This window comes from Paramisgurnus dabryanus, chromosome 7 (genome assembly GCF_030506205.2).
Source record: "Paramisgurnus dabryanus chromosome 7, PD_genome_1.1, whole genome shotgun sequence".
Classification (NCBI taxonomy): Eukaryota; Metazoa; Chordata; class Actinopteri; order Cypriniformes; family Cobitidae; genus Paramisgurnus; species Paramisgurnus dabryanus.
In genome coordinates this window covers 23636054-23650069 of record NC_133343.1, presented here as the reverse complement: position 1 = coordinate 23650069, position 14016 = coordinate 23636054, and the positions used below count along the sequence as shown (strand labels likewise).

At 35.4% G+C, this 14016-nt stretch overlaps 1 protein-coding gene across 2 annotated transcripts in view; it reads left to right on the top strand.

Moving 5' to 3' along the window:
- Positions 1–14016, top strand: part of brinp3a.1 (bone morphogenetic protein/retinoic acid inducible neural-specific 3a, tandem duplicate 1) — a 53480-nt gene that overhangs the window by 32365 nt on the left and 7099 nt on the right. For both annotated transcript variants that reach the window (XM_065272686.2, XM_065272685.2), the window contains exons 5-7: positions 4097–4202; positions 6882–7118; positions 8296–8518. In XM_065272686.2, coding sequence (XP_065128758.1) covers positions 4097–4202; positions 6882–7118; positions 8296–8518 — 566 coding nt within the window. The remainder of the gene's footprint in view (positions 1–4096; positions 4203–6881; positions 7119–8295; positions 8519–14016) is intronic.

Below are 14016 nucleotides of genomic sequence, written 5' to 3'. Positions count from 1 at the left end.
ATGGATACTGCGAAGTTCTGATACAGTCAGCAAAAACCTAAAACGCATATATTTTAGAACAAATACGCAATTTTAAGCTCACATGGCTTTAGTTCCCCTCAGCATCTGTAATGTATTCGGATTCGGATACTCTACCTACAGTAACGGTTTTCCATTTTTCTGTCTTACATAATGGAAAGCACAAGTTCCGCACATGCTCCGCTTTATCAGGCCGTTGTTGCAGGCCGATTCATTGCTATGCATGAAAAAACCCATCTTTATACTTGCAATTGGTCAATTTTTCCCGTACGTCGGACATCTGTCTTTGTTAGAAATTAATCTGCTGATCCCTGTAGAGGCTCCTTGGATTTTAATTAATTGCGTTGACGCATCAATAAGAGAAATGGAAATGCCAGCGGTGGGTTTGCTGAACCTGTGGTTTTCCTCCTGATTCTTGCCTGAACGTTATTTCAACACACTGAATGGAAATTAAATAAAGCAGCTCTCGATAATGAGTATTTGCGGCTTGTGTAGCACATTAGAAATGCTTCCCTGGCTTTTCCAGGTCCTCAGTCATTTTCTGCGGTTCACTTCCATGACAACAACAGCATTCTGCTCGGAAAGTTCACCGTAGTATTTGCCCTTTCTTATTTTAGCCACTTCACAGATTGTCCATTGACCACCTTAGCAGATGGTTATTAAAGAAAAGTCACCTTCTTGCACAGAAATGGAAGGGTTAGGTTTTCTTGGCTAAAATCTTGGATCCCCATTCATCTATAAATACGACATGGGTGCTTTTATTCATTCGCTGGGGAAATATTAAAGAAGACAATGTAGAACAGAGAACAATTTGTAAGTGACAGGTCGGGAGATATATTTGCCCACAGGCAGTGTGTGTATCTTCCCATGTGTCAGAAGAGCCTTGATATACAGTGACTTCAAATCAAGCTTTTGTCAGGAATGATTGAGCTGTGACCGTGCAGCACTTGGATGCGAACAAAGATCTACAGTACCTTGCATTTGAAACCGAATACTGTGACAGGATGTACTGAATTAGATGAAGTACCTACTCATTGACCGTTACAACAGTACATTCTATATAGAAGTGGTTTTCAAACTGGGAGCCATGAGATTGGTCATGGCTTTATGACATTTTATAAAATAAATACATATATCATAAATTCTGTGTAGTTAAACCTAAAAAATAAAATAAGGCTCCTAACCAGCAGCACACTGTTTAATTGTATTTGTTTTGTTGAATTAAAATGTTAACTTGTAGAAAGTGTTATGTCATCAATTTTCTTTAGGGGGCACGAAAGGATGGCCTGTAAACAAGTGGGGGTTCAGAAATTCAGACATACTACATCCGCCATGTTGCTACATCATGTGCCATACGTAGTCATAACAACAGGTTAGCCATTAACTTGGATGCTGTTTAACAAGCACAATTTTACCACAAGTGACAACTATTTTTCATCTGTATTTACATTTGAATAGAACTGTGTTACAGCTTTACATTTTCAAACATGACAATGCCTCTCCTACTTCTTCTTTGTTGGGTGACTCCTCTCCCTGGTGCTAATGGGATAGTAAAGTGTCCATTAAAGCACACTTCAAAATCTTGCCGGGAGTAGTACAGCAGGTCATCTGGGTTCTTTTCGTCTACTGTTTTTCAAATACTTTGAATTCGGACATACTACTCACTTCGCCTACTGCTTTTCGCCTAGGGGAGAGTGGGGCAAAACGCCTTTTGGTTTTGGCTCAATCATTAAAAAAATATTTGAGTTTTATTAATTATATTTTTACACAAGCAACACACACATCTCTGCTACAAATGACCATTTGAAGTTTGTTTCTAGTACTTACCATTCTTGGACAATTACACCAAACATGACAGAAGTGCAAACGTTACAACTCACCCCATAGGTGGGGTTAATATTCACAGGCAGGGGGTTAGTTGTAACACTTGCTAAAAAATTTAGTTTGCACAAAAATATTTCAATACTATTTTGTCTATATACTTGAAGTGGATATTGTTTATATATCTGTCTATAATAGACAGGCATCTACACCATTCATCCCTCATCTGACCATAGTTAAAATATAAATGGATACCAATGTCTAAATATGTGAGAAAAAGCAGCACAATTATGACAAAACAATTTTTTATAGGTGACCCAGTCTGTAATAACCATACTAGTTTCAAAATCAAATTTTGAGATAATGAAAATCGAAGTTTCATTTTAGCCATTAATTTCATTATGATTTTAATCTTTGACGTGACATTATTCAATCAATATTAAAGATATGAACAAAAATATTTTTTTTTTTTGCCAGCCAGCAATCATTAGTGTGCAGCCTATTTATAACAACGGCAAGAATTAAGCGGTTGACATATCGTTAGTGGAATGAAGCGGTTTTCATATCGTTAGTGCTGAGGGGTTAGTTGTAACACAGCGTTACAACTAACCAGCTGGGTGAATATATTTCCAAGCCTACCCAAAAAGTTGCTAAGAGCTGCAGACATATTTCAAAATAATGCTATGTTGTTGTTTTAGTCAACAAGACACTGATTAAGATGACATAACTGGTTTTGGTATTTTACACACTTTAAAATATAAAAATTTTTATTACATGCCACCAAAACACTCTTTCATCAATAACTCTATGGAAAAAACATTATACCTTTCCATAAATTTGCCATGTTCGTTTTTGCCCCACGCACCCCTACTATATAGTATGAAAGTAAGCCGTTTCGGACGCAGCTTTTTTATTATTTTGTTCTGCAATTTCACATTTTATTTTAACATTTGTTAATGTGTACAATATCATGTGTATTATAACTTTTAAACAAAGTATAGTCAACGGCCTCCCACTGCATAAAAGGATTTTATCTGCACAATGGAGAGACAAAGAACCACCCGACATAAAGTGCATTTAAAATCCTTTAATGCACTACAGGCCATTGATTATCCCACTTATTCCATGGTCATTTGCCAAGTTATAGACAAGTTTAAAGTAGTATTGCTCTTTGCAGCGCAGTTTGGATCGAATGGGTAAAAATTGCAGTTATTTTCATTAGTTACTGTGCATTAAGTAAGAAATAATTGACGATGGGCCATCAATTGTTCCAATTAATATATTCATACAATTTTTAAGGAGTTTCCATCTATTCTGGGATCTTATTGGCTGTTTCTTTTTCATTCTATTTTTATTAAGTTTAATTTTGTAACACAAGAAATTAATATGGTGGTACAATATATTTTTTCATAGGGTTGTGTATCAGCAAGAATCTTGCTATGGGATATTTATCATGACACATAGGTTGCGATGCAATAAGTTGCTATACATTGCAAACCTGTAAAGCGGGGTGCTATATTGGGATATTGCAGTTACATTTACTTACAGTATAGTACAGTGCATGAACATTACTGTCGCTGTGAAACATTGCCTTTCTGTACATCACAACAATTGTGAATTTGTTGAAAACAGCAATGCTCTTGAATAAAAGTAGAACCAAAAAATTGGTCTGGACAACAAGCCCACAGGAAGCAAAGGATTAAAAGTACTCACAAATGAGAATTATTTCTCTTAGACAGCAATGAAATTAGATTCAGAGCAATGAGAGGAAGCTTGCTGTTTTTTAGATTTGTCAGACTGTAGTAAACCTAATAGAGGACTTTTAAAAGACAACTCTAGACGAAACACATTAGAGATTTCAAATTGAACGCAAACATTACCTAAACAAATTATTTCAATACCACATTATCTGGACTGTGTAAACAAGTATCTCATGGGTGTCTGTTTTTATTTTTCCAAAGTGATTTTAGGACAAACCTCAAAGCTGAAGCTGCTCAACGCCGACTGAGCTATTAAAGAAAAATCTTTGAGCAATAGAAAGTCACATACCATTATAATGATATATATATTCAAATTGAATTCCTGTATAGACCGCCTATCTGTTTGTGGGCTTGTAGAAGCATTGAATAAATCTTTTCTTGCTTTGATTTCACAGAAAAATAATCTGCTTGTTCTGCATATCTAATAGCATACATGTAATTTTTGCCTCTGTTTTGCATTAAGTATTGTCATGTGCCTTCTCTTGTCTTCCCTTAAGGTGACTGAAACAAGGACAGGCCCTCTTGGATGCAGTAACTATGACAACCTCGATTCTGTCAGTTCTGTTTTGGTTCAGAGTCCTGAAAACAAGATTCATCTGCAAGGTAGCGTATTCATAATTCAGCCCTGTCCCAGACTTTCTAATGATATTGTCACTCTTTTAATTGTGTTATTTTACCTTGATATTGAAAGAGGCTGCAGCATGTTTACAAAAATATTCCAGAGCCATCCTTTTGGGATGTAAAAGCATGCTTATAAACATTTTCCGCTATGGGGTGGTTCACATTTCTCATCTAAAATCTCGCCGCTTTCCTCTTTTTTTTATGTGCTATCACCATGGTGTTCTGAAAAGTTGATGCATTTTTAACTCGCTGCAGCACCGACGACCTGGATAAAAGAGAATATCGCATGCACATCGCTCTTTATTTGAGCTCGCTTGCCACACGTCTACATTTAAAATAATGTATTTGCGCACACAAAAGACGTGAAATGTGAACCGCCCCTGAGAAAGTCTGTTAACTATTTCTCCACCATTGATGAGTTATCTGGTCAACTAAGAGAAAACATTTGCATAAAAAAGTGTTCCTGATGAATTTTTATGTTAATCTGCAATACCGTGAGATATCCACTAGATGGAAAAAATGTCTTACCCAATTTATGAAAAAACTGAAGCCAAAATGTTATTTACTAATTTTAAACTCTCTGTATGTTTTGATTATCATTCTGAATCTGATCTCTAACAAAATTCCTTCACAAAAATTCAATTATTTCAGCTTTTTGCTAAAAAAAATATTTGCAAAGAAAAATACCCATATTTAAGCATTTATAAGCAGAGAAAAAATATAGATAGGATGAAACTTTTCCCCCCCGTTTTGTTTGTTTGTTTGTTTGTTTATTGTTTGTTTGAAAGCAGAGGGTCTGTTCTTTCATGTGATATATTTGTATGTTTATACATTTTTAGAAAAAAAATTTCCTGGAAGGCATTTTGTGAAACTTTTGTGAAAATCACAAAAATGCTGGCGGGCAACTTTTCTGGTGGGGAATAAGTTAGGGTTGTTTGACTGTTTCCAATTCATAGGTATACTGGATGTAAAGTTACTTTTTTTTTCAAAGAAAAGTATGTAAATTATTAAATGTTAAAGTATTACTTTTCCATCTTAAAATGTAAAGAAACCTATTAGTGCATATTATGCAGATAACCAGTTGTGTGGGTTTGGGTGGGACTGTCTGTTTGGCTGAACAATGCCAACAGGCTATTCATTTTGATGGTGTCAGTTGCGTAGAAATTATTGTAATTTACTTTTAAGTGGTGGAAATATTTTGAACTGCTATTTTTTATTTTTGGTATATACCAGTGGATCTTCCCATTGCCCGCAACTATATTTTATGACCCAAATATAAAATTTCTACCCAATAAAATATGTTAGATTTTGTTTCATTTATTTATTATTTGTTATAGCTTATTTATTATAGAATTAGGAGACACTAAGAAATATTTTTATCTTTGTTTTACCTTTAATTCTAATTTTACCTTTAATTCTTGTTTTGAGTAAATAAAACCCTTTGGAAGTTGGCTCAACTTGGGATACTAGATCCCACAGAAAAACTATTTTTGCATGAATGGCGATTTTTGTATGAATTTGTACAACTTAATTTATACAAATAAGTACGATTATCAGAAAAAAGCAAGAGTTAAGCTCTGCTCCAAGCCCCACCCCTATATCCAACGTCACTGGGACGAAAACAAATTATACAAAAATGTATGAACAAGATTGTACAAATACAAATTTAGTGCCTTGTAAAATACTCTTTTAATTATTTTTGGTAATTGAGTCAATGACGTGACGTTAATTATTTTGTGTCCGTATGGTTCAATTAAATGTAAAAGGGTTAAAATTTCAAAATAAATTTTCAGGTTACTTGCATACATTCTCTTTTTTGAGGACCAAGTCTAAAATTTCTGGTTTTACTTCATTTTGAAAGAATATTTGGGGGATAATTGCAAAAATGTCAATGTGGTGTAACCGGTCTGTCTCAATTGGTGTAACTAGTATTTTTTATGAAAATATAAATATATTCATAAAAAATGTGTAATAAAATATAATCATCTAGTTTAGTGTAATATGATTTTTTACATACATTTTTACATCATTTGTCAAAGATTATTTAGAAAAAGGAGCTGTTTTCAGCATATGTCAGGACAAATATTACAAAAAGCATTAAAATTTACATTTCGAAATATCTAATTAAATTATATTTTAAAATTATTTTTATGATTACGCTTACATGCCATCAAGGTGGATAAAATATTTAATATTTAGCATTCTTTGGCGCAATTGGCGGTTACACCATTTCACATTTTCAGGTCTTAACGTTCATAAAAATGTTGCAAATGTAATTTTTTATTGCATAAAATTAACATAAATACACTACACGTATGTGCATTGAAATAAACCTGATGCGTGCTTTTAAAACCAAATGTTTTTTTTTCAAGATTTTTGAATTTCTCGTCTTGCCAAACCGTTTTTGTCACTGACCCATATAGCAAAAACCTTTTCTAACATAACTATTTTTGTGGTGGCAATTTTTCTAGTAAATTATACAAAAAAGCATGTTTATCGGAAAAATAAACATCCCCAAGCCCCACACCTAAATCCACTGTCAGTGGGACGAAAGCAAATCATACAATAATGTATGACCAAGATCGTAAAATAGTTAAGATTTCAATGAAATTGTGTTGGTATACTGGTATTCTTATGTTTAGACTTTTTTGGTATTTTAAGGACTTCAGGCTATTCTGCCAGAGTACCTAAGGAGCCGATTTGTGGAGGCAGCTCTCAGTTACATCGGCTGCCACTCAGAGGGCGAGTTTGTGTGCAGAGAAAATGACTGCTGGTGCAAATGTAGTCCTGATTATCCCCAATGCAACTGTCCAAGTGAAGACCTGAAGGCCATGCAGGACAGTCTAAAACTCATCAGAGAGTCCTGGACGCAAGCCAACCAAGACTTTCAAGAGTCTGGTAAGATTCTGCAGTTTCATTCCCCAGAGATGAATGAATTTTCTTCTAACCTTTTACTCTGCTTTTCTGGTCAAAGATTTAATGTGTACATTTTAAAACCAAGTTGTTTTGTTGGCAGTACATTAGAACGATTCTGCAAGGCATGGTGGTGTGCCAGCATCAAGTTAATTCTGTCACGCTGCTAAGAACTGTGAATATCAATGACACATAGCGGGTTGACATTAAACAGTGATTGTCACCTTGTTACTTTTGATGCCTGATGCGGAAATAGCGTGAAGTGTTTCCTGGGATCTAGTGTCATTGTCATTGTGGTAAAGCAGTGTTTTGGGCTTGGCAGCTTTAGCTGTCCCTGAGCTAGGCGTAGCGCCAAGCCCGAGCAGGTTTTTGAGCGCATCACCGCTATGTTGGAGATCTACCTCCTGCAGCTACAGCATGAAGTGGAAACCTCTGCCTAATGACTGTAAACCAAATAAATAAACAATAATCACCTGCTGGAGTAAGATGATCTAATAGTCAGTTTATCTATTCACCTTGAGCATTTTGGTTTGGTGCTCAAATTGGTAATAAAAAATGAAATTGGTGGCTGGTGGAGATCAATGGATGTCTAAAAATGGAAATTATATTATTTTCAATTACCTAATGTCTGATAGCATGAAAAATCTGTGCAGACTGGAACTGTCGGGTTATGATGAGGATCTGTGTTGTTAATTATAGGCACTGAGATCATTTCTTATGAGATGTTAGGGAGCATCGATTCGAGTGTTCGGTGCTGTAACACAGCTATCGATTTTTCCGGCTGCGGATGAAAATGAACTTCCCTCTGCTGAAAGACATTTGTGTGGCCGAGATGATCCTGCTTTACCTTCCCGGCCCGCCATCCTATCAGAACTTGGTATTTTTGTGGTTGTTAAAGTCGAACCGTACGCGATCCTTCTAAAACCAGGCCATCTTTCTTAGAAACGGCTTAGCGTTTGGCAATTCAGCAAAAATGTCCCCATTCAATCACACAGGACAATTTTCAATTTTCATCAAAAGGAATGAAAATAACGTTACACCTGCTCCCTTATTTCCCTGGTTTCACTGTTGACTCAATTTATCAAACATGACTGATTTCTTTATCCCAACATGAGGGAAATTCATTGAGGTAATTTATTCTCAACATTTGTCTGCATTCTAGAGGAGTTTCAAAATTTTGTGAGGAGATTACCAACATTTTATGCCCTGAACACATCTGCTGTGCAGTACGTCTGGAAGATGGACCCTGGTGTTCAGCAACGCTTTCAACTTTTGGAGACAAGCACTAAACAGCTGCTCGGCAAAGCACAGCGGATCGTCAGCAAACTCTTCAAACTAAGCAAAAGGTGTCGAACTCAACCCAAAATATCCTTGCCCAGGGAGAGGTAAGAGAAGTGCAGTTTTCCTAGTGAGTTATGCATGAAAATGTGTTTATTTATAATTGATTGTTAGTAAGTGGTTCCTGCAGCTTGACCCTGGCACTATATACAGTACACATTTATTTAATTTTATTTTATTCATAGATTTAAAGTACTTAAAGAATCGTTACAAAAAAGGAACACTACTTTCAAAAGTTAATGAACTATTATTTGTTCATTTTACAAAACACAGTAAATTCCACAAAACTATGGAATAACTTTTAAAAGTAACTGTATTGTTTGTGTTTTAGTTGTGAATACAAAATAAAAAAAAAAATCAATAGTATGTTATAACATCTTAACTATAATTGTCCACATTTTTAAAGGAGATCCAATTAATTAATTTATTTTTTTACTGCTTTTATTTATTATAAAAACTTAAAAGAAAAAAAAAATATATTAATAATAAAATAATGTAATGTGAGAAATTAATATATTGATGATACAATTTTTAATGGAAAGGAAATGATGGAAGTGATGACATTTTTTCCATCTATTCTGTTTTTAGTACCAGAAATTAATGTGCTGGTACAATAATATTTTTATAGGGTTGTGTATTGGCAAATATCTTGCGATGCAATACGTATCACGACCAGTGTTGGGGTTAACACATTACAAGTAACGTGCATTGCATAATAATATTACTTTTCTGAAGTAACGAGTAAAGTAACACATTACCTTAATGTACACATTAATATCTGAGTTACTTTTTAAAAAAAAGTAATGCGAGTTACTTTTCAGTTTAATTTATTTTATTTTAAAAAATAATAATGTATTGAATTAAACTGAACGTAGTGTCGCAGAATTACGCACTATATGCGTGCAAGCCTGAGCTGGACAACCTAGTCTCAAGGCAAGTCGTGTTATAGTAACGAAAATTTTGATTAATTTATTCGTGTTTGATGACACGAATTTCCGCTGTTTTTCGTGTCTCTGGAGACGAATGTATTTTTCGTCCTTCTCAGCACGAATTTCTATCAATGGCTGTTCGTGTCTGTGACACGACTTTCTTTATCGTGTCATTTTATATTTTGTTTTCTCATCGTTCTTTTCTATTTTTTGACCATTGTCGCTTGGGGTTAGGGTTAGAATCACTTTTTGCGACTTCTAACCCAAATCCCAACTGTAACCCCAACTCCAGGCGAGAATAGTTTTAAAAGCGGACGAAAAAGATTGTAGAAATCAATGCAAAAAAATACATCCTAATGCAAACCCCGTATCTAACCCTAACCCCAAGCGACAATGATTTAAAAATAGGAAAGAACGATGAGAAAACAAAATATAAAATGACACGATAAAGAAAGTCGTGTCACAGACACGAACAGCCATTGATAGAAATTCGTGCTGGGAAGGACGAAAAAGACATTAGTCTCCAGAGAGACGAAAAACAGCGGAAATTCGTGTCATCAAACACGAATAAATTAATCAAAAATTTTCGTTACTATAACACGACTTGCCGTGAGACTGTGTTGAGCTAGAACAGTTTGAGTCAGACAAAGAGATGACATGCCAGAGCTTGATATTTTTGCGATGGAAAATGCAATTTCTAAATGCAGAATTTCTCAGTCATAAAAAACACCTGCAAGGCCTGAACGAGATCAAGCCTCAGCCAAGTAAGAAAAAGTAACGTAAGCATTACTTTCCTTGAAAAGTAACTAAGTAACGCAATTAGTTACTTTTTTGGAAAGTAACTTAATATTGTAATGCATTACTTTTAAAAGTAACTTTCCCCAACAATGATCACGACACATAGGTTGTGATGCATTGTGTTGCTACATTGTAATCCTGTTAAGTGGGCGATATATTGGGATACTTCCCATTTTAGAAATATAAAAGGATTTATTTTTAGGAAAGATATCTTTGAGAACACATCACCATATGCAAACTTAGTGAAAAACAGTGTGGCGTGCCCATATGCTAGTACTTCCTGTCATTGTTTAAGTTCAGAGATAAGAAGAATGTTATCTAGTGGTCAGGATGTAAACAAAACAACTGCCATGAATCTTGTATGATTTTTATTTTAAAAATCTCAATATTGCTTATTTTTAAGAATCCATGCAGTATTGCCAAGCAAAATATCACAATACTCACATGTAACTATATTTTCTTACACCCATATTTTTTAGCAGAACTACGGGGGCGTGCACACCGAAGCTTTTACGTCAGTGGCCGGCGTATGTTTTCAATTGTTTTCAATGAAAGCGCTGCGTTTTTCAAAAATGCCAGTAGCAGGCCTTTTTTGTGCGCTGAGTGCCAAAAGTTGAAAAATATTCAACTTTGAGTGAAAAGCTCAGCTCGGCAATGTCAGTTCCCACAAGACCGTCCAATCACAGTGAAGGAGGGGTGGAACAAATATCACAACAAACAACCGTGCATCGTACAGTGACTGATAAACAAAGCAGAAGTATCACATCAACCAAAGCGCTCAGCTGAAGAAAGCTGGCAGTCGGCTGAAATAAAGCTGTCCGTCTGCCGTTTTCAGCGCGTAAAAAGCTTTGGTGTGCACGCCCCCTAATTTAAACATCCCAACATGAAAAAAATTCAGTCATGTCACCCTAATCATTTCTAAACAGTATTTTTGCAAAATCAAACCCTGAATTCACAATAACATCCATATTTGTTTCGAGGGTGAAATATATAGTTGTTTCACTTGATCTTCGTTCTTGATCAGTTTCCAAATGGATGGGCTAATAGGAAATTTAAAATGCATGTCCCCTGAACTAATTAATTAAGAAATGCCTTTAACACACTACTCAGTCCATATCCGAGGGCATTTGTGGCAAGCATAATTGTGTTAAGTCTAGTGTCTTGGCCGAAGTCCCAGCCTCTCTGAAATGATAGAGACTGTCCCATCTAATCATTTCAGGAGTTAGTGGATGAATAGGTTTTATCTTCTCATCTATAGGCTAAAGTGCAGGATGTGTTTTAATGGAAGGCACCAAAAACAGGTAATTTACGGGCTCTGCATTGGCATGAAAACGCAGTGTCTTTGGTAAGGGTTATGGATTAAGAAACTTGCGTCTGAAACTGAGTGTTCAGAGATGGTGGAGGGGCCAAGCCGGGCACAAAAGAGAAATTATGCATGCAGAAAAGTCAAGTGGGTCAACTTGAGTCAGATGAGGTGATGCAACCATAAAACGCTGATCAGCTTCAAAGTTCTTGGTTAATTAAAATTTATAGTCAGACACATCATTCACAAATCACCAAATTATTACTAGCTGGACTCTCAGATAAAAGGTACAAAAGCTGTCATTGGTGCGGTACCCTTACCACATGTATAAAGACAGTATCTGTACCCAAATGTTTTCATATATGGAACTTTCCATTGGTTTGGCTGTGCTGGTTACAAGGCCAGCCCCTACGACATCTCTCATTATTTGCTAGGTAGCTAGTAAATGGACAATATCTGTGTTTTATAATTTGCCTTTTTATTAATTTTTGTATTTAAAACTACAGAATTTGTAAACAGATCTGATGAAGATTAAGTAATCCTTAGATTTTAAAGAATAAATAATGATTATAAAACAAAATATAGTAAAAATTCTATGCACTGTCAGAAAAAAAATGGTCAAAGGGTATCACTGGGGCAGTATCCTTTAAAAAGGCAATACAGATTTGTATACTGTACATTTGGTACCAATATGTAACTTTGAGGTACTCCTATGCACTCTTTGGTGACCGTATGTACTCTGAAGTACTAATATTAACTATGTAGGTGCAAAGGTGTACTTTTTAATTACAAATAGGTACCATTCCAGTGACAGCTAGGAACTACCTGTATTTGTTGACCATTTTTTTCTGATAGTGTAGGAAATCAGTGCGGGGCAATAAAATATATTGACTAAAAATGTGCTCAACCATTTGGTTGAGAGGTAGTTAAAGGGTTAAAGAAACAGTGACCATTTAAGATTTGCAATTGTGTACTAGGAATGACAAAGATCTTGGATATAGATTCAGTGCATGCATGTCTTTGAAATGCTCCTTGATCTTACATCATCTTTGATAATGTGATTCAAGTTGCACTAGGTCAAAACAAAACCTTTTATTTGTCTGCTTTTAAGTCCCTTTTTTATTTTTCACTGTCGTATCATCATTTACTGTAGTTCATTGTGAATTTCAAACATCTTTTGAATGATGTCTTTTTGTATTCTCTTTTGTCAAGCAGTTGCAATTTGATAAATTCAATCATGAAAGACAATCCCATATATTATACAGTAGGGATGCACCAATTGTTTGGCAACCAAAACTCGCAAAAAAAAACAAAACTAATTTCCGGTGTTCGGCCGAAGTGAAAAGACTGAACACTAGGGGTGCACAGATAAATGCCGATATACACTAATAATATGTGGCTGATATCTTTTGTAAACCGCACAGCCGATATTATTCACAGCTATTTCACATACTACGGCTTTTGATCACTGTTAGTTTGAGTCGTTTATAACATGCATTTGAAAACATTCGTCAAACATAATCATTATACATATTCTTTATTATCATAAAAAAAAAACGTAAAAAGGTATATAGGCTAAATATATCCTTAAGCCATTTCCTGGAGCTGCGTGTCATAGCTGTGTGTGTATGGTTCTTTGTCTGCAGCGCATATTGAGTTTCTGCACGAGAGCGCCCTCTGGCTTTTGGATGTAGCAGCATTTCACCGTAATTCATTGAGAAGCATAGCAAGCATCATTTTTCGTTATATCGGTGCACCCCATTGAATATTTTTTTTACCGAACAAGTCGTTGGTCGTTGATGACGCGATCAAATAGCAACCAGGGCAGAGTGAGAGCGGCGCAAATGCAGCAAACATGTTGGCAAGCATTTTAAAGTTTTTAAGAAAGACACGAAAACATACAGCACTACTAGTTTCTTTTTATAATTTAAAATCAAGACATCCTGAACCCCATGCAGCGTATGAGAAAGACACGGCGTAAATCCTGGGTATCTGCTCAATGCACACGCATGGAGAACGAGAGACTTAAGCTCTTCATCTCATGTCATACATGAAAAGGGAAACGACAAAAAGCGTCAGCAGTATGTAATAAAAACTTCCTAGAACCTGTAAAGTGCTACAATGACAAACACACTTATATAAAACGTTTATTAACCAAAGCTTTTTGTTAGACCTAAGTGCTTTTTCTCTGCTCGTCGTGCCTCGTACTCAAAGCACGTGTCCGCTGCTCAACATACAGTACAGTGCTTCATAAGTGTCGTTGCAAGTTTCTAAAGGCAGAGTAATGAAAAGGTTATTTGCATTTTGTGCGGGAATAGAAGATCGGATAAATATCCGTTTAGCCAAGACGCATTTATGTGGTCGAATGTAAATGGCACAGTTTTAACAAGAGAATTAGAGAAGTGACCAGGTGTAAAAAGACCCTTAAAATGACTGCTGGAATGTTACATTTATTTTATTGTTAAATAATGTGAAACAAATATAGTAAAAAGGACATTTTGATATTAACTTTGCA